Below are 25,881 nucleotides of genomic sequence, written 5' to 3'. Positions count from 1 at the left end.
AAGGCTTTGTGGCTTCAGTAGCGTCCATTTGCATCTCAAGTTTCAGTCCCCATAAAATAGATACTTGAGTATCAAAGGATCTCTTATCAAAATTCACAGGAGAAAAAGAAAACAAAAATCATTTTTCTGTGCTCTCCAGAACACAGTGCAGTGTCCACGTTGTCCCATACATCCAAGGAGAACAGCAGCATTTATTGGCCATCTCTCAATGAGCCACTTGTCTGTGAAACAATCCACAGTGGAAGTAACACAGACTGGCCTTTGGTCTGCCATGCTCGCCACACTGAAGAGCATCTCGCTTCTTTTTGACGTGCATGGTTAATGGCAGGAGGCGGGGGAGTGAGTCTTCAATCTTTGTTCCCCAATGGGTGTCTGATATTTAGGTTCATGTAGACAAAATCTGTTTGACTTCCCGCATGCTTGGTTTATTGGTATGTATTTACTGCTGATTTTCATTCATGTCTTTAGGAGGAATCTTCTGTATCTTTTAATGCTGACAGTTTTATTAAGGATATTTTTTATGTTCTGTTATTACTCTTTTAAAAATGTATTGTTGTGGCAGCTTCAAGGCAGTTGCAAAATACTTTTTTTAATATGGAAGTTGGATTAAAACATACAGTAGCTGTCACCTGGTAACCAGACCTCATATAACTATGTCAACATAGCCAGTGACTTATTGCTTCAAATTGGAATCGGCTGATATTTGGTTCCACGGTTTTTAACTCCGTTGGCTTAATCTGGAACCTGCTGGTACACATGAGATAGTTGTTTTATCTGCTGTTCTAAGCCTGATGAAATGTTTAAAAGAAGGCTGTGTAAGCAGTCACTTATCTCTTAGTGTTACGGCTTATTCCGTATGGCAGTATACAATCTCAAAAATAATTTATTCTGCTGTAGTTAAAACATGGGAGCTGAATGCAGAGACTGATAAAAAGTGCATTTGGCAAGTCCTTTCCCGAATTGCATAGTTCTGTTTCGTTATCTTCTTAGAGAGAAAAACCTGGGTTGTGATGGTCAGACCTCCTAGGAGCCTGAAAGCCTAGGGCAAGGCCTGGGAGACAGACCACTTAATCTATTGTCGATGACTTTTTCTGCCTTTGATCTTTTGTTTTTAGATAAACTTGATTAGACTAGACTTTCATTCACTCATCTAGACGTAGGGAGCCCCCTTGGAAATGAGGATGTGGATGCTTAGAGTTTTCTTTTGTTCTGAAAGCCATCAAAAGGTGTCTAAAGTTATGTGAATTTTTTAAAAATTCTAGGCCAGTATCCCACTTTTTAATGTTCTTCTTTCATAGCCAGCTATTGAAGAAGACCTGAAAGAGAGAGGTCACTTGGTTGGCCTCAAACCTAGCATTCACTACACAGCTCATGTGAAGGAAAAGCATCATAGCTTACTTTTTTTCCCATAAACTATGGAGTCTCTAGGGGTAATTATCCCTGTTTACAAAGATGTTAGCAGTAATCTACCGGATGACTTATTGATGTTTTGAGGAAGACCCAACTCTCAGAATAAAATCTTTTATAGAACGGTCTGATGATGAGATTACACCTGTCTTTGAACTGAAAGTAGAGTGTGAGTTTTTCAGTTCACAGAGAAAAAATATATGTGTAATGAATCATATTATGGGGCAGTTCTCCTCCTGTGGACCAAGAGTGGTTTATCTGTTGGGTAACCAGGAATACGTTATGGACAGTGCTTTGTAGAGCTGGGAGCAGCATGATGGACAGTTGTACGATTATTTTTTTACAGGTGACACATTATCAAGGAAGAAATGATAGTTTTATTAGAACCTAAGAATATTATCTCTAGCACCAACGTCTTTCATTGGAAACTAGTGAGAAGCCATTTGGTTAAGAAGACAGTTTGAGATGCTTCCTATTTGTTTCTATGATGTTTGCAGTTGCTAGTCATCTCTTTGCCCCTCTTCTTGCCCTCTTGAATATAGAGCAGATTACTTTCAAACAGACTCTTATCCCTCCACCAGACTCTTCTGTTACTCCTTGAATGGGCCCTGCTTTCTATTGCTGCCTAACTAGAAGTGTCAGTAGTGGATGTCAACCTTGCGAGCAGAGCAGGCCCATATGTTATTGCACTGTCTAGAGTCTAGATTAGATAGGTGCAGCCTAGAAAAGGGGATCGATGGACGTTGCCCATCCCCTTTCTCTGAGTGTGACTTCTCTTGAAAGATATAATTACATGAAGTCCATTTCTGGTCACAGTTAAGAGCAGACCCTCCAGACTCCACTCGGCTTGTCCATTATGAGGAGAAAGCCATCAACGTTTTAAAAGCCGCTGACAGGCAAGAAGTTAGCCTTGATGGCTGGAAAATTTGGAAATTTTTTTTAATGCTCTACAAAATCTCTTCATTGCTTCTCTGAAGCACTACTGAGGAAGGCTAGAACAAGGGGTGTGATGAAGACTAATGAGAGAAAACCAGTCCGAGTCTTCAGGCTTCAGATAACCTAGATGTGTCCTGACTGTATGGCCTGAATTTCTCACCTGGGAGCTTTCCAGAGCAGCCAGGACCCAGAGATGTTCCGGCATCGATGTCACAAAACTGGGTCGTGGGAGGTATGCTCCAGAGAATATATTTTAGGGCACGTCTTCCAGGGACAGATTTTTGACAGGCCTTCCAGATTTCTAGTTGTGGTCAAAGAGAGTAAATGATGTACAAATTAACCCACACTTTCCAGGTATCACCTTAGTGGTCAGATAAGAGGTTGGGGGCAGAATATTAACTTTCAGTGGCCTCTAGAGAAGTTTTACAATAGTTTACAAGAACCACTTAGCCTATATGATTTCCATTCTGCCTACAAACTACTCAGGGGTCATGTTTATCTGTAGGTATCTCTCTTGTTTTCGTTGTATACCCTTGCCTCCATTCCAAATAGTAATTTCTCTTTGTTCCAACGTCACAATGCTAAAAAACTAAAAGCATCTTCTTTGAGCAAAGATACTTAGGATTCTGTACACCTGTTTAGATCTACATGAAATCCCAACCAAAGGGGATAAAGAAAAGAGGAATTTATTCAATACCTGTTCCCTAGATTTTCATAGCATACACCTTGATATCTCTTAGACTCTTGTATTTGGGCATCTGCTTATTTTCAGGAATTCTTTGAAGGGATTTAAAACTATTGCAGAGCTGCCTAGGTACCAAAACATCACTTGCTAGCTCCTAAGTCACCCCAGGAAAGTGGTACAGGATACTGCCTCTTTGCTTGGCCAAGTCGGTCCAGACTCCCTGAGACCTCTCCGGGTCAGACTTCCATCCCCACCTGCACAGCGCCCCCATATCTGGGCCCCAGACTCATTTGAGAATGTTAATTGGTTAGAGATGCAGTAGAGACAGGGAGTGGGGGGATAAGGCTGAACTACTGGATCAGCACTTTCAGAAATGCTAACACAGAGGAGAAGGGAGAAAAGATTGAAAGGACTGAATCTCACCATACAAGCGGGCGAAATTAAGAATTATTTATCAATAAGGACTGAAATCTTAGACATGCCTGTCAAGAATTACATTCTCTCAGTCGAGTCGATTTTGCCAAGTGGTTTGTTCAAAAAAGTGGGTTTCCTCACCAGGAAACTGTTAAATACGGATGTAAATGCATCATTCACGTTATCTACCTAATTTCTCAATAGCCATCCACCAACTTCCAATTTTCTGAAACCAATTTCTAAAACATACTCACTTCGATCCTTCTGGTGTGTTTTTAATGTAGCCACTTTGGGCAGTATCCTGAAAATGTGCTAAAGGTGTGAGCAGAGCACTGAGGTGCTCAGAGTTCCCATCATTTCAATATATTTTTGTCTTTTTTTTTTTTTTTTTTTTTACCACTCAGTGTGGTAGTAATCAGGATAGACTGAACTACTGTAGCAAGTAGACCTAAAAATGCATTAGGACTTAAAACCCTGTAGAAGTTTCTTTCTTGCTCATGTCAGTAATCCTCTATGGGTGTCCTGGTTAGTAGGCGACTTTCCTCCCCAGGGTGATACATGGATCCAGTCTTCTTGATCTTGTGGCTCTGTCTGCCCCTGGGGCTTCTTTTGCCATCTGTACCCGTCCAGAAGAAAAGGAAAGAAAATGTGTAAGAGTCACATGTGCTCTTTTAAAAGCCCTGGCCCCAAAGTAGCAAATATCACTTGCGCTCCCTTCCCTTTGAATATATGTAGTCACATGGCAAGAGGCTAGCAAATGTGGTTTCAGCACACGCTCTGCTACCATCCTCGCGCTGCGGGATGAGAGAATGGATTGGGGTGGACAGGAGGCGGTCTCTGCCATAGGTGTCTTTTGTCGTACTGTTTCCTTCCTAGAGGATACAAATCCCTGGGAGCACAGTTAGACAGATTAGCAGGCCTTTCCTCTGAAAATGCTGACCCAGTAGGACCATGGGTTGGTTCCAAGAATCTGTGTTTTACAAACACGCCAGGTGATTATTCAAGAAAATTTGAGAAACGCTGTTTTAAGATGTAATTAGATTCTGGAAAGGTATTTTGCACATTTGTTGTGGTCTTAGACTCCTATGTTATAAGGAATGGTGGCAGACTAGATGGATGAAACCAAACTCCTGGAACCCTTGTTTAGCTGTCTTTAGTCTTAGAATTTGGCTAAGGCCTCATTGCGTAGACAAGATTATACTGTGACTCTACCATGGGACCTGAATACATCTGTTCAAACCTGAGTTTTTCTTTGAATTGGCTGACTGCTTCATTTGGTTGACCAAGTTTACCAGTCATTTTGACATACGGCTATTTTATGGTTTGTATCAGATACTTGGAATGTATTACCTTATGACAGCTCTTTAACGCATAGGTCAGTTTATAAGATTGACTGGTAATGAAATCTTAGGCATTTTTCTTTCCTCCTGTGGTCATGTTGAATCCTTTAGAAGCTTACCATGATGGAAATTAAAAGCATAAATATGTTGGACAAATAGTGGTTGAATTATTTATCAGTGACCCATGTCCAAAACTGAAGGATGGAAAGCTCCTCCACCCAGCCTTCTGAACATGCCAGAAGAATGACACCAGGTGTGTGGAATTTTTGTTTGGTTTGCTCTTCACGGCGCATTTGAATCCTAGATTGCTTTCCTTGCTTCCCAGCAATCGCGTGGGCCACATCCCTTTGGACAAATTGGAATGTGCTCACGAAATTCAAACCAAGTTTAATGTTAGCCTAAGACAGTCATGTTCAGGCAGATAAATCTTCCTCTCAACTAACATAAAAAGTATTCCTGGATGCATTTAAGATATTTGGAATATCCACTGATTGGGATTGCCTGAGCTCTTGATCTTCTGGTGATAGAATGAAATTTAGAACTAACCACGAGACCTTTAGTGGTGAGAGAATATCTCTTTTAACTACAAAGAGGTATTGTTATCATTTGTTATCTGCACATTAGAAAGCAAGAGAGTCCAACAGAGGCTTTGCGTGTAAATGATCTTGGTTGCCCAGAGCCTTTTAGCTCACTGCATAGTGTTTTACAACGTGCCTTTCTTCTCACCTCCATCTTAATAATCGTGTGTGTGTGTGTGTGTGTGTGTCTGTGTGTCTGTGTGTCTGTGTTTGAAATCCAACCAAGCAATGGCCCTTAAGTCCAAAAGGGCTAAAGATTTGGAAATCCATCTTCATCCAGTCATCTGGGGACGGAATGGGAGCCTGCGGGATATTTCTTCTCTCTTTTTTCTAAGAGTTTAACAGAAGAATAAATGTCATTGGCAATGATTGAGAAAAATGAAAGTTTTTAGATCAAATACTGCTTCGGTGTGTGCACAGCATGGGGAAGGCTGATAAATGACGTGTTCTTCCTGGAGTGAAACCCAGTGGCTGCTAATCAGTGTGTGGCTCGTAGAGTTTTCTGTAATTTTGAAATCAAGGAAATATTTCACTTTTCCCTCGGAGGTTTTCAAGGGAGAGATTCTGTGGCCAAGAAGATGAATCTTCTCCCTACCTACTCAAGAATGAACAGTTAACTTGGCAGTTAAATTTTAAGCACATCAAGTGCAAGGACCATGGATTATATTTTTATTGTATCCCAAATCAGTTATACTTACTTAATTTCCTGAAAAAGGGAAAGTTGTATTCAATCTATAGCGGGGCTGAGATTTAGAATAATGGATAAGCATAAGCACGGCAGCCTTTGGCAGGACTGAGCCTACCTAACTGGATTCAGGCCCAGGTTTTGTCAGTTATCAGGGTTGACTCTGTCAAGATGCCACCTCTGTGCCTCAGTTTCTCTAACTGGAAATAGGGACTTAAACTAGATGGCTGCTAAGGTCTTCACTCTCTCCAGTCCGGCATTTAAAGTGGATCACAGTCAAATCAGAACCAGCCTTGTTAAAATTACGATACGAGTGAAGTTTCTTTCCCACAGCCACCCCGTTTTTTCGGTTTTTCTTCCTCTTTCATGACACTGCCTCATGGCCCAGCACTGCTCTGGGGCGAGCAGAGGGGAAAATGCCCTGAGGACAGTCAATCAGTAAGTATTTACGAAGCACCTAGATGCCTGGCACCATGCTGTGCCTTGTGAAGGGGACCAGAACCCTTTCTACATGGCCCTCTGCCCTCAGAGAGCTTTCGTGGTCCTTAGGAAGCGTGATAATAAAGCAACAACCGAACTACAACAAGAGACAGCAATTTATCGGGTGCTTAGTGATTTTTTTTTTCTTGTGTCTTATCATTGTGTGACGGTAACTCTCAAAATGAAACCCAGTTGCTTGGAACCCCAATTTCAGGGGGTGCCCAAATATGCTTAGGGGGCATGGACCCCAGTTCTCCTCCTGCCAATCCCTCGCTTCTCTCCCTTGATCCTAGACATTTAGAGAGAGTGCTGCCTCTTCCTGCGAAGCCCAAGGTCGCTGCCTTTTTTCCTCCTCTGTTGTTGCTGAATTAAAGGGAAGTGACAAACTTGTGGTTAAACCCCTTTTATAGTAATGAAACCTGGGTGTGCTCATTAGACAGCGACAGTTTTTATTTCAAATAACAAACTGTTTTGGGGAATTTTTGCCTGGTGGTAGGGAATACCATCAAGTGTCCAGCTGGGGAAAATTTCGTTATACCCTGAAAAGGAAAGTCATCAGAATGATTCTCTTAAAATGGATTGACTGTTTAGAGGCCATGTAAATGGATGTTCATAGCACTCAAAGGCCATGCAAATGGGTGAACTTGGCTGGTTCCCAGTAATTACTTCAGAAAGCAAGACAACAAAATCAATTCCAAACCCTATTAAAGGGTGCGTGGTCATCACTTACAAAAGAGCCTCACTTGCCTGCCTTCTATCCAGGGACCGCCGGGGAGCAGCACGACATGGTGGCGGGAGTGTTGATGCTGTGTCTGTGTATGTTGGTGTCTTTCGTTATAACATTGGGGTGACGCTCCCTGTCCCTCACCTGCCTCATAGGGAACCTGCAGAAGGTCTCCTTGGGCGTGGGGCTTTGTCGAGGAACCGAACAAATTTCAGGTGGTCCATAATCTGTAACATTTATCAGTCACTTCGATGTATATGCCAAGAGCTGTGTTATAGATTTTAATAAATCTTATTTAATTTAATAACCCCGTGATATAGCTGCTATCACTAACTCCAGTTTATAAATAAGGAAACAGAGGCTTCAAGAGGCTAAGAAGTTTGTCAAACATACCATCAGTCTGAAATGCTGACAAAGGCTGACTGCTTTACTCACTGCAAAGCTTTATGAATGAAGCACGAGAGAAATACTCAGTGTCACTCTGGAAACCGTCACAGTCTCTGCCTTGAGGACTCTGGGACCAAGCATACTTGCCTTTTATCACAGGAACATCCATTTATACTTGGCTACGAAAGTGCATTTCTTATAGGAGTTCCACTGTTCCAGGCAATTTGCAAAAATATCTTCCTCCCCCGCCTGCATACACATGAAAGGTGACTTCCTTATCATGGGAGTGGGTGAGGCAGCTACAATGGCCATAAATATCAGCCTCTAGAGTCACATGCCGCAGGAAGACGTCTAAAATAAGTACAGATCTTTATTTAAGCCAGATGACAGTTTCTGTAGCAAAGCGTTTGCCTCTTCGTTTCACTTTGACCGTAAAGACCAGAGTGGGGAAGTACAGAACGACTTTCCTCATTCCAATTCCAGAAAAAAAAAAAAATGTTGGTTCTACTCTGGATTGAAATGCCTCTTGGAAGAGTTCAGCCCCACCTGGAAGAGGCCCATAGAGGAAGTTAGAACACCGTTGATAGCACTGGTGTGTGCTTAATGTAGAGCTGAGCTGTACTTGACTCAAGCTAACAATAAGGGGCCTGTATTCCTAGTCTCCTGAATATAAGTTGCTTCACCATCAAAGCAGGACAGTGGCGTTGACCTTAGGAGACTGGTCCAGCCGGGGAGCATCTAATACCCCAGTGTGCTGAATGGAGAATCATGGGAAAATAGATATGATTTAACCTACTCTCGTTGCCACTAGGCTCCTAATTATAATACCATCCTATCCTCAAGAGAATGCATACTCCGAAATAACCTTTTATTAGAAACTTCCTTTTAATGAGGTCCCTCAGTACTCTAGAAACTAAATCCTTTTTAATTGGATTCAAGATAGAGCTACCTTCTACCACGCTTAACCCTGAGTCACCTCCCTTAATCTATGTGAAGTCATCTTGGTTAACTTAGCCGGAAGCCCTGCTCAGACTGCTAGGCCCTTGGAGTTGCTGCCATCCTCACTGGTACCCTTTTCTGCCCTGCCGCCAAGACTCCTGGAAGAATGACCAGCCCAGGGAGTTGGGCCACTTACACTGGCTTTAAGGAGACTGCCTGATGCAGCCTTCTAATGAGCTTATTGTGTTCTTTTTTAGAGAAAATCTATGGTCCTTCCTCCTAGTCTAGAATTAGTGTTTAAAAAATGAAAATGTAGTCAAATCCACAGTTTGCTTATTACCTTGCATTCCAAAGGTCAAATGACGTTTTCTGTAACAAAGGCGACTGCTTGCGCGCTTGCTTCCTCCCATCCTCCATGGCTCCCTGAACAGACACACTCTCATCACCCATAAATCCACCTTCAGTGCTTAGAGCCAGAGTGGGAGCATTCGAGAGACAGCTAAATGCGGTGATTGGCCAATCAGGGGAAAGGGTGACATTAAAATTCTTCGGATACTTTTACAGCTATTAGATGTTTCAAGTGGTTTAACATAAGTGGCTTCTTTCAGAGACCCAGGGAAGGGGAAGAAGCAGATCCCCACAATTTTGCCCTTGATATCTCTTCTATCTGTGTCCTGCTCTTGTTGGGATCTACATCATAGTGAGTGAAGAAGTGTTACAGTGCACACACAGCCACCCACGTTCATCCTCAGTCGCTTTCCCGAAAGGCTGGCAAATGCAGTCGATTTAATCTAGGTCAAAAGAAAGAAAAAAAGAAGCTCAATTTTTCTGGCAGAAGATTTAGAGAGCGTGCCTGTCTTCACAGGACCAGGGGAGTATTGGGAGATGGTTGCTCCCAGAGAAGTCCCAGGGCAGCAGGAGGCTGGCAGTAGCCCACATCTTGTGGCCAGTGAACAGAATGTGGTCACACGTGTCGGGGGCAGAGTCTGAGGAGAGTGTGCAGGGGGTCCACGGAGCCTGTGAGCCGAGTGTTCTCTCCCTGGCTGAGAACGTGGCTCAGATATGCTGTATAGGAGTAACCCTGCTGGGGACGTGAGTTGGGATTCTTGGAGGAGCCTGGGACCCCTGCCCCAGCAGCCAGAAGTGATAAGTACGGTTCCTGCTTTGTCAGTGAAATTCCCAGGGGATTCGCTTGGGATGGCATGTGGCGATCCAAACCAGGGCATCCTCATAATTCAGGCACTGAAAGCGGAATGGCAGCGCTGTTTCTCTTCTTCCTAGGTAGTGGCCAGATGGTAATACTTTTTACATCAGGGTGCCAATTATTTCAAACTATAAAACTAAACTAATTTGATATGGTTTCATTAAAAGTTGATTTCTGGGTCCAGCCCTGTGGCCTAGTGGTTAAGGTCACACTCCATGTCGGCGGCCCAAGTTCAGTTCCCAGGCACAGACCTACACCACTGGTTGGTGGCCATACTGTGACCGCAACCCACATACAGAATAGAGGAGGATTGGCACAGATGTTAGCTCAGGGCAAATCTTCCTCACGCGAAAAGAGGAAGATGGGCAACAGATGTTAACTCAGGGCTGATCTTCCTCAGCAAAAAACAAGTTGATTTCTACAGGATGTGGTATTTGTGTTGGGCAGCTGTTATTCTAGAAGCTTCTATAGAAGTCCCACTTTTAGATAGAGGAAAAAAAGGTTTGTCTTAGGAGACTGTTAGAAGTTTAAAACAAGAGGGGTGTAGGTTATGAAAAAGACATTTTTGGTAGCATGAAAGGAGGTTAAAGAACTTCTGAGGATCTTACAGAGTAAGGCAGAACCTATGGGGGGTGGTTCATGGCATCTTCTCCTGTGGTAGGCATTGACTTTGAAGGGTGCTGTCCACCAATAATTAGTGGAATGATGATACCTTATTGGCTACTCCTGTGCCTGTGGGTAGTCTGCTGACTTCCTATGGGAGGTGGGTGGAGGTTAGAGTAGCGGAGTTAGGTAATTGTAAAATTCTGTGATTCTACAAAAGGGGCCTAGAAACCAAGAGAAAGCTATGCCGCGTTAACTTCCTCTAATTTTCTTTTTCTTGGTTTTGCTTTTAAAGCAAAAACAAAAAAACAAGTGGGGGTAGGAAGGGCTTGCAAAACAAAGCTCTTTCATCTTCTTGCAGGTTTTTCCCAGAACTAATTTTTGCTTTGATTGCTGCTTTTCTTCATTTTTTTCCCTTCTTATCTCTCAGTTTATGTCATTGCAGCCATCTTGGTGCAGCCCCCAGGTTCAAGGAGACACAATAAGGAAATTAAACGCAGGAATGTATATATGTTTTTAGCGGCAATGGGACTGAATTTTAAATGGCGCTTGTGAAACCAGTAACATTACTTGTGAAGCCCCATTGTGCACTGTTCTAAAGCAAGCCAACTTTTGAGGACAAAGTAGAAGGCACAAACATGTAGGACCATGGAGGCCACGAGTTGATAACAGTGCGCTTGATACAGTTTTTAACTGGCAGCTCCAGTTCTTGATGGGTGGACTGAGGAAGGGGTACTATCCATGCTTCTCCGGGGTACCAATATGGCACCTGAAGCATCCGCCTACTTTCCAAGAATGGCGTTTTGTCACTGTTTTTTCCCTCAAGATCTGAGAGTCACCTTCTAGACCACTGGAAAACTATTTCTTTTCTTTAAAGGTCAGTGTTAAATTTTGTTTAAAAATTTAATCCAGGGGATTTTTGATGGGGTTTTTTGAACCTTTAACTGCTTTGTAGAAAGTGAAAGTCGGGGGTCTTGTCAAGGGTGAGGCCAATGATTGATAGTCAAAAGCTTAGTGTGTGGGAGATTCCTTGAGCACAAAATGTACCATTTAGATCAACCACCTTTGGACTCTGGAAAAAGTATTAAATTCTCTACATAGTAGTTAAAATTAAGGGAGAAAATAGATTACAAGGGGAGTCAAATAAGGAAGAATATGTCCTCTTTTGACTTGACTGGTTGGTGTGCTACTGACTTGACAAGAAGCCAAGATCCCAATTGCAATTCCACTTGTGTGTGTAGCAAGGCACCTGCTTTGCTTGCAAATGTGCACACAAAAGAGAGCTTCATTCACAGAAAGAAACCAGAGCGAGTTCACTAACTTAGCCTTCCAAGGCCTTAGTCTCTTGATCTGGCAGCCCCTTAGAATTCAAAGGCAGCCTTTAAAGGAATTTTCAGCTCACAACATGATGACTTTGTTGACGTCCTGAATTCTAATATATCTTGAATTGAATTTGTGTGCAAGGACTCTTACTTTGTTTTTAAAAGAAATGAGTACAGGGTTCAATCATCAGACGATCACTCTGTGACTGTTTTCAAGTGTTCATTTGCTGAGATTTAGAGAGTAATGTGAATTTCTTATGGTTAAGATGCTGAATGGCCTTGGAGACATGGCCAGCCTCCTCCCTTGCCAGCCTCCTCCCTTGACCCTGCGGACAGAGTTCACTTGGGGAGATGGGTGGCCACGTGCACAACACTGCATGCTCCAAACTTGAAATACTTTTTATTCGACCAGCTTAAATAGTTGTAGGAAATCACTTTTTCACCCTCTCGCCTCCATCCTCAAGTTGGCCAGTTATTTTTTTGTATTTCAGGAGATGTTCCACAATTTTCCATATTAAGGTGTTAGAGAAGAGTAGCATCAGAAAAAGAATTAGCCGTTAGAACCAGAACATTCCAAAAAGGCCCTTTCTCCCATTTATGAGAGAGCCTTTTGAGGGAAAATTTATCCTCAGTCCAGGCTGGTGGCTCCAGGAGGGTCATGAGGAATATGTCACTAGACCTACCATATTTAGGGCTGGCTTCCTGTGCCAGTGAGAGTATAAATTGTAGGCATGTGATCTGAAATTTCTACCCTACAGCTGACAAGTGACTATTTCAGTAATGGAAAACCATTCAAGTCACTGACCTCCCATCTTTATACCTGGATTCTTTAAAACAAACACGTGCAGTAAAAACTGCTTTACTGTCCATTTTTTTAGAGTCAAAGACTTAAAGAGGACTGCCTTTTTAAAATGGTGTCTCCAGAGCATCACTCCTTAGTTCCGTCCTCCCCAGTTTGGCAAGCTTTAGAAATTTGGAAGAAGTTCACTTAATGAGACTGGTGTCAGTGTTCTTAAGGGCAGAACTAATTGTAAAATCTAGTCTTTGGTATCATTCTACCCTGTCTACACTGCCCTCCACACTGAAAAATGTAAATAAAGTGCTGTTTGACTCAAGGCAAGCCACGATAAAACTGGTTATCTGTACATAAGTGTGCATTTCTTCTTTCCTGTGAGTATTATTACCACGAGTTTCCAAGTAAAGATTTTCAAGAGAAACAGCTGTGGTTTGAAAAGATTTGTGATAATCCAGATGGTTTCTTTGAGGATAAATCTACTAGATCATTTAAAATTAGAGTCTTTCAGTGAAGTTAAGTGTCTTCTTTATGATTTTAAATGCACTGCTGTTTGTGTGTGTGTGTGTGTGTGTGTGTGTAGATACCATTGGCCTGTCTTCTTTGAGGCTTTATCTTTGGGAACAACAAGAGCCTTCTAACAGTGTTTCAACTTATTCAGCAATTAAGCTAGCGAAATACCTGAGGGAACTCTTTATGACAATAGGGACTATTGTGAAGAGATATAGGCAGACGCCATCTACCCTATTTGGAGTATGGAGCACATAGCCACTCTGGGAATTGCCATTCTCAACTCCTGATACAAGATGGTCTAATCATATCGCACAATTATACTGATTACACATTGCTTTACAAGCTGAACATATGCAACTAGGTTGCTAAACTTGCCAATTTCTGGGAATCTGGGCGGTCAAAGGCATGCAGTCCCCCTGACTCATTCTCTCGGGCCCATCTGCTCACCCAGAGATGCTCATTGTGAGGCCTTGCACCGGCCGGCCCCCACGGATAGCCCTCTGCACCCCAGGATCTTTCTCTCTAGACATTCTCTACCGTCAGAATTGATCTGTCTTATGTTGCCTTCCTAGGGGCTCTGCTAGATGTTCAAAGTTCAGCAGCAAAATGAATTCACAGGGAGATGTTAATGGCCAGTAAGCTTTAATGTGTTACCCACCTAAGGTGTGTACAGACTCATCAGCATCTCTTGGTGATCAGTAAAGGAGTCCTCAATAGTGGACATGGTAGGCTCTCTGTAGGCCTGAGACGCTGATACCTGCTTCTGGAATCACCTCTCATGTTTTACCACTGAACCTGTTTCACCTGTGAATTTCAAAAGCCCTGGTGAGAAATAATGGGGTGGGGTTCATAAATAGACACATGAAAGATGGATTTATTTTTTTATTCCAACCCAGAGCTCTTACTGATACGATGAATTATTGAAACTGTTGAAAAGTGGGACACCGTAAAGTAGCCTGGATGTGGAGTGGCATGTTTATCTTGTCTAAGCTGGCGACTGCCGCTGGCAGAAACTCCTGAATGAGTGGAGGAAGGCAGCAAGCATTGTCAAGTGCAAGTGCTTATTAGACTGTGTCAAATGGGCCGAGTAGAAAAATGTGAAGCAGCAAAAATTAGCAGCATTAAGCAGAGAGAGGAGAGTTGAGACTTGCTGAAGCACCTGGCTCATCAAGCTGCATTAGCCTCTGCTAATCCCCTGGAGTCCCCTGGCCAGTGATTACCCATCTTTGACCTGGGGTGCGACCTTTCTCTGCACTCCCTGGACACCAGGGAAAGCGTGATCCCAGGAATGATACTGAAGCTGGAAGGGTCGTCTCCTCTGGTGCATGTGGCCACCACTGACCGTGGAAGAGCACCTGTGGATCTTGTCAATGTTTAACCACCCACCTTACAATGATGTTTGAAACAGAACCTGCAAAAGGAGGGGGGCCTGTCCCCCGAATTAGATGCCTGAGCCATCTGGTGTTGCAGCTGACCTGAAAATGAATCCAGTAAATTTCAGACCTGAGTTACAGCTGGCGTGGGGAAATCTAAGAGACAGGTGGTTCCCTTAACAGATGTACTTGCAGTCAGGGTAGGCAAGAAAGAAAATTCCAACCTTAGTGAGGCTTCATGGGTTTTCTGGGATCTTGAGTAACTCCCTCACCTTTTGCCGTGATAATTGCATATTAGGGCAGATAATGATATTTCTCCCTTCCTGTGTTGAAATAATCTTTGCAGGTCAATGAACCTAAGATTTTAAGTGAGCATATCAAGTGATAGATGGATAGAAAAGACTGTGGTTAGCTGGGAGAGCACTCATAGAAACAACAGTCTTTCAAACCATTCTTATTCTGGAAGTGTACAGACTAAAGTCCCATTGGGGGAAAACACAAATTGTTCCATCTAAGGTGCCTATTTAAATTTGTAGCTCTGTATTTATCCTGCAAATTTTAGGATAACTTAATCAAACACTGTTTTGTTAAGTGAATTAGTATGCATACTGAATGACGCATAAGACAATTTTAGCCCACCAAAGGTAAAGAATAATTATGACTTTTAAAAAATTGGTTCTGAATGAAGCACTTTGCCTGTATATCCGTGTAGTTTTAGGGGTTGTTGGCAGACCTGGTTTTTCTTCATGGATTTAGAGATGATGGAACTAATGTAGCTAAGGTACAGAGAAGGAAGATGCTTGCCCTTGATCACTCAGGAGCCCAATGTATGAAACCAAAAGAAGAGTCTTGGGGTGATTTTCTCAATAATATTGTTTGACCCAGAATCCCCATGTTTGTGCAAGTTGTTCATTGCTTGAGGATGCCCAGCTGAGGCTACCAGTAGGGGCAGAAATGAAGCCTGGGCTCTGCTCACCAAGCCGTGGAGCTGTGCCCACCTGGAGATGTGGGTGTTTCTCAAAGGTTCCCAGTTTGCTTGCCAAGGATGGCTTCTATAGAGCTGGGCTCTTGGTCAGTAAGCAGTGAGGGAAGCATGTCACCAGTGTTATCAAGGGTATTCCATGTATTACAGCCCGAACTAGAGCTTATCTTGACATAACCTTTAAAAAAACCACCTTTGTTTAAGTGGGTCTAGAATAAATGAGTTAAGAGCTATGCATACTTTGAAGCGGATCTGTAGTGATAAATCCCTGATTTCACCATGTCAGTTGCACAGGCAGTGTGGGCCCTGGGTGAAATTGAAGAGAGTCTGACATCCGGGGTATCTTCCCATCTCCCCTTCTGTGCATTAGTCTCCTCTCTTCATTCCTCTTCTCTCCTCACCCCCTGCCCTGTACTGCTCAGAGATCAGCTTCAAACTTGCCCTTTCTCAAAAACAAAAATAATAATTTAAAAAACCCACCTGCTATTCACTAAGAAATTGTTCAAGGGGAAAACACTTAAAGACGCCAGATTCATACTAAGATGTAAATAGCTGGGAACAATTAAATGTTACCTTCCCCAAGGGTAGTATTTTAATACTTAAAGGGGAAATGAACTGCGCCTTCCTGGTAGAATATCCGGCTGTGGGAGATGGTAGGGATTTTGGTTGAGTGTTTTTAAGGCAGGAGAGCTTTCTTGATTCCTGAGGCTCCCACATGTTGGCCAAAGCTCTTCAGGTTGGCCCAACATACCAGGTTCCCTCGATTTACATCATTTTTGTTCCTTGTTGCTTTTATCTTATCATTGTCTCCATTTTCAGTTCCCCTGTCATTCCACTGTTCTTTTAGGCTAACCCAGGCCTTTCCTTCTTAACTCTGAGCGTGGCCAGAGTTGTTTTTCATCTCCTGAGCTTATTCTTCCTTAATTGCCTTCTTTCCAGGCAAGGAAACTGCCTTATAACTTCTACTCCATCCCTAAATCTTCTTTGTGTCAGTATCACACCCTCAAAATCTACCTGCTTGAAAGTATCTGATTCTGCCCCTTCTTTGAAGCTTTGAGGTTGAAATTCAGAGCTTTCCCATTGTTTCCTTATCCAGAAGGCAACCCCAGAAGCCCAGGAAAGGAAAAGGAGAACTTACTACTGAGAATCTGCTTGTTAGAAGCCTTGGAAGGCAAAGGTTATGGCTTCTCCTGTTTTTCTTTTGTAGGGGAGGAGGACATGTCCTCTCCCCAAATGGGGGTTCGTCTGGCCGGAGAACGAATTAAATTCACATGAGACAGAATAGCAAGAGAAAATTAAACAAAGCTTTATGAGGAACCATGGCCCGGGGCCTTTCTTCCCTAAGGAAGAAAGGGCACCGAAGAAGTGGGGTGCACAGAGTGGTTATATAGCCCCCAAACGGGGTGTTTCACATATGATTGAAAAGTCCCTTTTACAATAGTCACGAGGCTGCTCTGTCAGCACAGCGCTTGATGGAAACGACAGATAGGTCTGCTGTCCCAGTGAACGCTGCGGGGTGGCAGGTGTGTTGCCTCAGGCTGGGGGTGGGGGTCACAGATGAGCGCCACAGTTGGTTCCCAGCCTAAAGAAAGATGCTTAATCTTTAAGGAGATGCCAACGTTGGGAGGGGGAGGGAAGTCAGTTACAGGAGGTTACCAGACTAGCACAATAAAATGCAGATTTTAAGTCCTTGCCTTTGGTATTGATTAAGAGTTTTTGGAGAGTAGGTCATCTCCTTTCTTCTTCCTGGTACAGAGAGGGAGGCAACTTTTACAGATAGAGATTTACCTTACAAATGTAAAAGTGTCCTAACAAAGGGCAAGTTCCATTCCTCAGAGCCTCCTTCCCTGTCCCAGTTTATCAAAAGCAATCAGCCTCAAATAATCCTGATGCCAAAGAGACATATCTTGGGGTGGCCATTTCCAGGTCCCTACACTGTCTATACCAAGCCAGTGAAGCCTAGTTGGTATTTTTCCTCCTAGGATTATTACAATAAGTTACTGGAAGCTGGGACTTGACTTTCCTGTTTAAAATTATTCCTTGACTTGAAGCAATTCCTGTAGCTTTTCTTGGACGTACGTTATGCCAGTGAAGCTAAAATCATGCGTTAATTTGTTAAATTCAGTTTAAAAATCTACTATCAGACAGCATAGCCAAATGAACTCTGGTCAAAGAAGTCAGAAGCTGAAGTGAAAAGCTCATATAAAAATGATCAGTCTGTCCGTCTGTGACTCCTTAAAGAAACTTCATAATTTTCAAGTTCCTCTTTCATGTATATGACATATTTTAAGGGTCTCCAATCCTTGAAGGCATGGAGTTTTTTAAATGCCAGGAAGCTATGGTCACACTCTACTTTGTCCAGAAGGTGAAGATTTTGCATATTTAATCTTGGTAGATGCCAGTGAAATCAAGTATATGATGACAAGTTTCCAAGTTTCTTTTCCAAATGAGGAGGAAGCATCTTAGATGTACTAAGGAATGTTGTATGAATGGTATTGTACTTTATTTTCTTCTACTCCTTTGAATGAGTTTTTGTTTTGAAAAATCAGAAGGCCAGTTTATGATTCTAAATCTTCGATGGCTTGTGGGGCCAACTCTCTGCTCTCCAGCGGTGCCTTTTTTTCCTGCTCCGGGTATTATTTACATCATTCCCCAGATAGAACTGATGTTGATGCCTGAGTGCCGTGCATTTCTCTCATGCTTCTTGCTGTACTTGGTGTATGAGGACCTCTCAAAGCTTTCCTCATCTCTCAGACTCTCCTTGCATTAGGATCCTTCAGTGAAGTTGGGGTAAAATATGTACCATCTTGCTGAGTGCCTCTCTCCACTTTTTTTCTCAGCCCAACTTACCAAAGACAGCCCACATCAGAGGCAGCATTTTTTTAAGTTTCTAAAGTTTTTGGCCACCCTGTTTTCTCAAGCCTGGTTGTGCTAAGAAACTGAATGTGAATTAACAAATTATTAAGCAATATCTTTACCTGGTCTAACCAGATAATGTAAACCAGTATCTTTAGCTATAGGTTGAAGAAGCGGGCAGCCATCCTTCAGAATGCAGAAGGAATGGTCTGAGGTTTCGACGTCGTTTTCTTTGGTGGAGGGAGTTGGTTGGGGAAAGGATATTTTCTGACCTCTCTTGGGGGCCATCCAGTCTGGACTCCCAACAGCTCTTGGAAGTGAGGAATCAGGAGATTGCCAGTTGAAGAGCCACGGCCATATTTAATGCATGGCACAGAGTCTGCAAACATCTGTTAGAGCGCGTGCCCACCTGTGTCGTAACTTACCTTCTTAACTGGTTCAAATAGAGTCTTTCATTTTGGCAAATAAATATTGGGTATCTCATGTGTGGAACTTTCCATTATGTACTACGGTGGAGACAAAAAAGAATCAAGTGTTATCCTAACTTTTAAGAAGCTTATAATCCAGTTGTCTAAACCTTTGAGTTTAGAAAGTGTTTGAAAAGTGTGATGTTCTAGAGATAACCTTTAAGAAAATTATAGTTAATGTAAGTTTCCACTGTTGTCACTGTGATGAAACACTTCTCTTTATGTGGTTGCTCCACCACAAGTCCCATTAACAATTCACCCACCACCTCCCGCCCTCATTCCTGAAGAGCTGTATTCCAGGTAGCTGGTGCACAGTTATGAATTGATCTCCAACGCGGGGAAAGCTAATAAGTATGATTTAGGATGAAAGGCACTGTGTAAATGCTTGAGATGTTGTTATTACTGTGCTCATGCACTTTATTATTTTTAAATTGTGCATCCTTTTAAGTAGATTATTTGTTCAACACAGTCTCCATTATATCTAAGCAAAGCATTCACGGAAATTTCTAAAACCTTTTCATTTCTCTCTGTAGGTTGTTGTTTCGTAACATTTTATACAAGAAAAGCTGCACTTGAGGCCCAGAATGCACTGCACAATATTAAAACTTTACCTGGGGTGAGTCGGTTTACTTTTGTACCAAAATCACTTTATTGCTTGAAAATGGTCCTTTCAACGGAAGGTTCTAGTTATGGGCTCTTAGTGCCAAAAATGACTTTGGTCTTTTGAGGAGTGTGTGCTGACCCCGCTGATCCCCTGCCGCAGCCAAACCAGCTGGCCAGCCCAGAAAGAAGAACTGACATTAACGCTTGACGCAAGAGCTCTCAAAGAGTGTGTCCCCTGGTTAGAAAATCAGAGTGACCCCACTGGGTCGCCGTGGCTGCCAAAGAGTATTGGGTGGGCTAAGATTTTAAAAGGCTAAAAGAAAAAAACCCAACACACACAAGAGAGGCAAATGGAAAAGGAAAAGCTTTTACTCACCAGGAACCCCTTTTCAAATTTAGTCTTTAGATTTTCTGTTGAAAGGACAAAATGTACCCTGTACAGCCATAATATTAAACCTCCTAATGGTTTCTAAACAGTCAATGGTGGTTAACAAAGTCAATGTTTTAATGCCCAATTTGTGGCTTCATGTTGATAGAGAACAGAAAATACAAAGCTTACCATTTTTTTTCCATTTCCTTCCCAGTAATATTTGATGATTAGCACAGTTCACTAGAAATGAAGCGATGTGTTTCACTGCTTCATCAGAATACATTTATTTCTGGGCTTTTTTGGCAATTTTATATAGTGCATGCTAGTATAAATTTCCCTGTGCTGTTTGAATATTTTCCCTTGACCCCGGTCATCAGTGATGAGTTAATTTAATATCATAATGTTGTGCGTTGGTTGTAATGAAGAACCTGTGGTAAGCAGTACAATGAAAATGATTTTATTGAAACCTGGTTTGATAAGAATAAAAGAAAGATAACATGATGTCTCTAACGTTTTCAGGATATAGTTCTAACTTGGTGTCATTTAGCTGTCTCTGCAGATGTATGCAAACACCTCTGTGTGTGTACACACTAACATATGCATTTTATACCCACCCACCCCCCCACCCCCCAGAAAAGATAGCATTTGTTTAACTCACCTTAGATCCACTGAAAATTTTATAATGTTTGTCGTGGCCAGATACTCAACAAAAGATTTTTCAAAACATTAGCTTCTTAATCACCCAAAAGTTATAAATTATGGTCCTTGGTCTTGAATCACACCACTTTGGTTTTCCCCTTTTCGTGTGAGCAAGTCAAAAAGAAGGTTCGAAAAAGCAAGCGGGAGGTACCAGAATTCTCCCTCCCAATTTAACTCCTTCTCTCTGAAACGTCTAAGGTGGTTTTAGTAAGGCATCTTTTAGTAGGTCTAAGTGCTTTGCTGGATGACTTTAAAAAATAAATATATTATTTCAGTTTCATTTTCCATATAAGTGGAATCTTTCTGATGTAAATTCTAGGAGGTTGCAGCATTAGGTCACGTTATCGAATGAAACAACTGAGGCAAGTATCTCCTGGCTCAGCCAACAACAGAAAAAAATAATTTTTATTTCCCAGTCTCCTAATCAAACCCAAAGACCCCTTTGTATTCCTTCTCTTAAAAAGAAATGCAGTAATTAGCACACAACATCCCTTCTATGTTTGTTGAAAAAAAAAATACTTGAGATGGTGAATTTGTTATTTAGCATTTAGGGTATATTGATGCCAAATCACATCCTATTTTGAATTAACACAAAGCTTGGTTCATTTGAATTCATCCCCTCATCACTGAAGCACGGCTCCTGACATGCCATCTTCATATGTGAAGATGCTCTCAAGAAACCCAGAGTTAATATGATCAACGGGCCATGTTGAAAAACAGACAAGTGACTGATGAATACGCTTCTGTTTGGGACATCTTACTCTCTGACCGTTTTCTGAGCAAAAAATAGGATCTTCTGTATTAAAAGAAAAAATGTTGCACATGTCTTTCTCTTCTCCCTAAAAATTCTGCATGCAGAAATCAAGGATGGTGATTTGGGAGACCCACTATTAAGGACGATAATTCTGGGATTGAAAAAGATGGTTTGTGGACTGTTTTCGGTTTTCTTTTTATCCAGTTCAATTTCATCTGCCCAATTACTTGAGGGGGGTTGAATGAAAACTTTGGAATGTCAGATCTGTTTGGGAGGCTCATAGCCATCCCAGCGCACACACTGTGACTACATTTGCCATTTCAAATCAGGTAAATGAGATCAGAGTTCCACGTCTTGCGTTTTTGTATAGCTTTATCTGATAAACTTCACCCTTGACAGCGACAGGAAAAAGATGCAAGTGGTTTCCTTTCAGCTGTGAGCTTTCGGTGGACAGGAAGAATGGGACCAGACATAAAAGATTAATGCATATTCTTGGGGAAAAAATATTACAGGGTGCCTTGCTGTTTGATTACAAGCCTTGGAATTAGTCAACATTTCCATAATTCTAAACCAATATACACCTGTTTTCCCACTGCGATGTGAAGGCACAACTTAATTTAACAGAAACCCTGCTGTGCTAAATCTCTCATTAAATACCAAGTGAGTTCGGTAATTTAAAGTTGTACCACCACTATTTTAACTGGTTGCCTTCATATTATGAAATTAATAAGAAATTAATGATGCACTTTGCCATATGCCTTCAATTTCTTTCTGAATAAAAATAAGAGGGATAAAAAAATGCATCACCAGCTGACACTTTAAAGCTTTTCTGGTTATAATCATTTTCCTGCAGATAAAATCCATTAAAAAGGCACTTGCTGCCTTTTTTTCTAAAGTGTCCAAAACTTTCCATTTAAAACAAGATCAAATAGTGCTGGGTGTTTGTTTGGTTTTTTTTTCCTCCTATTGAATTTTCTTTTGCAGCTGATGTTTTCTATCATATGGAACTTTTATCATGCAACCAAACTTGATGAATTTTTAGGTACCATCTTTTGCTCTTGAGGGAAGTGAAGAACTTGGTTAGAATGGGAGGGGAGAAAAAGCTGATGGCATTCTTTGTTTTGTGGTTGAATCTGTGTGCTCTTAGATTTTTATTTAAAGGCACCGTTCCGCTCATGTCGTATATGGATTATAGACTCTTTACATGGAAGGTGGTGGGGAACAGGGTAAAGGATCAGGGCCTTATTCAGCAGCGCGAAGTCGTTAAGAACATGTTGCTCAAAGCAGCTATTACCTTGTAACTGAGAAACACACTGGGTCTTACATCCTCTGAAGTGCTTGACATAAATCCTAGAAACCCTATGTTAGAAATAAAGGGAGCAGAGCCCTAATGGCCTAGCACTTCAAGTTTGGCGCAGTCTGCTTCAGCAGCCCAGGTTCGTTTCCCAGTTGCAGAACGACACCACCCATCTGTCAGTAGCCATGCTGTGGTGGCAGCTCACATAGAAGAATTAGAAGGACCTACAACTAGGATATACAACCATGCACTGGGGCTTTGGAGAGAGGAAAAAAAAAAAGAAAGAAGGAAGATTGGCAACAGATGTTAGTGTAGGGCAAATCTTTCCCAGAAATAAATAAATAAAGGGAGCAAATTGGACAGCTCAACACAGAGAACAAGGAATGAGAGTCTGGGGTCATTTCCCTAGTTCGATCATGTTCTCTTCTAGAAGTAGTGGCTTGACATTTAAGCAACAGATCAAATCTTAGGTAGCAGTGCCTTATTTATTACTGACATTTCATTAGATGAACAAATCACTAATGATTATTGAGTGTCTGCTATGTGCTGGGCACTAAGCTATACCAATTATACACACACACCCCTTTGAGATCCCTAGTGAGTAATGCTTCCATAGTCTGAAGAGAACACTGTGACCACGTCTGCACAAGAAGGACTCTGTGAAGAGCTGTTGGGCGTGGTGAAAAATTGTTAGAGTGACCTTTTCCATAGCTGAACCCTTTGTGTTTTTGGACAAATTTTGGTTGCCTTTGTTTTGACAATATAGCCACTCGGGCTCAGAGATCTCCTTTATTTAAGATTTCAGGAAGGCCCAACCTAAATGGCAGAATTATTCAATAGAAACATCATTGCCTACCATTGTGTTTCCCAGAGAGAAATCCTTATAAAGGCAACTTACGAGATTCTTTTTGTTGTCACTGACCTAATTTAGCTTAATTAAAACATAAAATAAAGACCTTAATTGAGGCACAGAACAACTACCACAATCTTTTCAATAATCAGATGTGAGGGCCAAGTGTCCCTGTGCCAGTGACAACACTGTGCCTTATGTCATTCTGTTTTCAAGGTCTTAACACATATTGTCTCTAGCAATAAGGCTTTTTGATTTAAAATCTACAGCAGTATCGTTAGAGCATTCACTGTATAAATTAATTTAATTATGGATGTAATAACAGAGAGGAATACAGTTTTGAAAAAGCTCTTAAATTTTAACAGCAAGGAGGAGTCGGCAGAATCTAAATGTCTTGTAAAATATTAATTGCAAATTTCTTCCAGACATTTTCTCTGAATGTGCCTTCCCCGTTTCTTTTTGGAATCACTACCAGTTTTATTAAATGCAGTTTCTATTAAGGAGTTATTGCCCTCAGAGAACATTTGTTTAGAACACTCCGTTTTAGCAGTGGCATACTGAAAGGTGTTTTATAATAACACATGCATTGTGAGCAAGGACTACACGTAGATTTGAGATATAAAAACCAATGAACTTGATCCAGAAGGAAGAAGCTTTAAATAAAATGGCCTCGTGGGACAAGTGTGTTCACCCACAGAAAGTGAATGAGCCCCTTCCCAGCTTGCTCTGGGAGAGAGAATTTACCTATGTGGGTAGGCACTATCCTCCTAGGTGGCCTTTAACTCAACTCTCCATAGAATTGTCCCCCTGTGTCCTTTAATAGTGGAATGCTAGGGTTTAATATTCTTTCAGTAGAACAGCTTGGTTCTCCCTGGGACCAAATTCAATTTGCCCATTGTAATGCATTTTGAGGTACTCATTTTCTTTGAACCACCTCTTCTAATTATTAATATGTATTTAATGCCTTTGTTCTCAGAGCCATGATGATTATTTTATCATTATCATCATCATCAATTTCTGTCATAAAATCTCTCAAACCCCATCTCATCGTATCATGGAAATTTTCCCCCAAACCATCCCATTTGAATCAAAGCCTAACTAAGCCAACCTAAAGTTTTTTTCTCAGATGCCTTTTATATAAAATTGTTAGGAAAAAACAGCCAAGACAATTGTACAAACAGGTTTGAATCCTCAAAATTGTGTATCATAGAACCCACAGAATATTTACACGCTCATTCAACAAATATTGATTGAATTTTTGCTGTTTGCCAGGCACTGTTCTAGATATCAGGGAATACAGTAGCAGTCATGCCATTCGTAACTGAATCACCAAAGGACAAAGCCAGCCACTGTGCCTTTGCATGGTTAATGGTTAAGAAATAGCTCTTGGATATTTATGGGTTCATTTTATAAAATATTCCCAGGGGAGTCAAGTTTTATTCTAAAAATGGTCATTCTGCCCACACATATTTCAAATGTTCCAAAATCTATGAATATTGATTTGTTATTACTTGTGTGTGTGATGATGTAAATTGTTTCACATACACAGATCTGTAGATTTATGTATCTTTCTATATACCTACAGATAGATATCTATTCACACACGTCCACGTGCGGATATCAGTTTGGTCAAATAAATACAGGACTACATACCTTAAAATCCCATTTTCTATTTGGCCTGCCAACACACTCTTAATTACTGTGTAGTCAACTAACTTACTTACGGCCTCATGAACTGTGTAATTCTTACGCTTGTTTGTTTGCCTTTTGCTTTGGATTAGGATCATGGCTAGTTCACAGTGTGTGCGAGGGCACTTGAGAACTGTCATTTAATGATGATAATCCCCGCCTTCCACCTTCTTAACAGAAAAGTAGGTGCTGAATGAGATAATGTATGTAAAGCTTTCTGAGTCTCTGAAGAAATGTGCTTAGAAGACATTGTTTCTACTTGACAGTTTCTGGAGGTGTGAACTCTCCTTGAGTTGCAACCCAACATGGAAAATGTACTTGCTGTGGAGTGTGTAAATCAGGACATCCGTTTGGTGTATATTTGTTGTACATTCTTCAGATGTACATTTGCAGAATTTGGCTTGGGCTGAAATATTTGGCCTTATAGGATGGTCCCAAAGCAACCAATCCTCTGCTGCCTGTGTTGTTTTCATAAAACACTAAGTGTTTCAGAAATAAAAGCCAAACAAGAAGTAAGGACTTCATTTTTGAGATGACCATTAAGGACTGTGATGGAGAGCGCCAAGCTGTGGCTCTGGAGGAGCTCCTCTGGGGGGCGCAGAAGCCTTTGCCCAACCCGGGGGAGAAGGGCTGAAGGTGTGGAAGCAGCCCCAAATGGGACTCAAGCTGGTGTGGCAGGATTGCTGGCCAGCTTGTTGGTTTAGACCCAAGAGAGAAAGTTGGAGGATGGAAGAAACCCTTGGCCCAGTGGTTCCCAGTCTACAGGAAATCCCAAGGGATCTGGGAAGGTGTATTTTAGTACTTCATTAAGGCCACTGAAATTGTCTCTTTCACCCATCATAAAGTTTTACGTGCCACCTAATAGTGGGCTCTTCTACTTTGGATTAGCAGTCATTCAATTCAGTAACTTTGATTGGCAGTTATTGATGTA

The 25,881-nt window shown here is 41.7% G+C and overlaps 1 protein-coding gene across 42 annotated transcripts in view; it reads left to right on the top strand.

Moving 5' to 3' along the window:
- Positions 1–25,881, top strand: part of CELF2 (CUGBP Elav-like family member 2) — a 500,204-nt gene that overhangs the window by 371,506 nt on the left and 102,817 nt on the right. For all 42 annotated transcript variants that reach the window (XM_070501030.1, XM_070501053.1, XM_070501051.1 and 39 more), the window contains one exon: positions 19,222–19,304. In XM_070501030.1, the coding sequence (XP_070357131.1) occupies positions 19,222–19,304 (83 nt within the window). The remainder of the gene's footprint in view (positions 1–19,221; positions 19,305–25,881) is intronic.

The sequence above is a fragment of the Equus asinus genome, chromosome 29 (genome assembly GCF_041296235.1).
Source record: "Equus asinus isolate D_3611 breed Donkey chromosome 29, EquAss-T2T_v2, whole genome shotgun sequence".
Taxonomy (NCBI): Eukaryota; Metazoa; Chordata; class Mammalia; order Perissodactyla; family Equidae; genus Equus; species Equus asinus.
The sequence above is the reverse complement of the archived record's forward strand: the minus strand, read 5'-3'. Positions and strand labels throughout refer to the sequence as shown.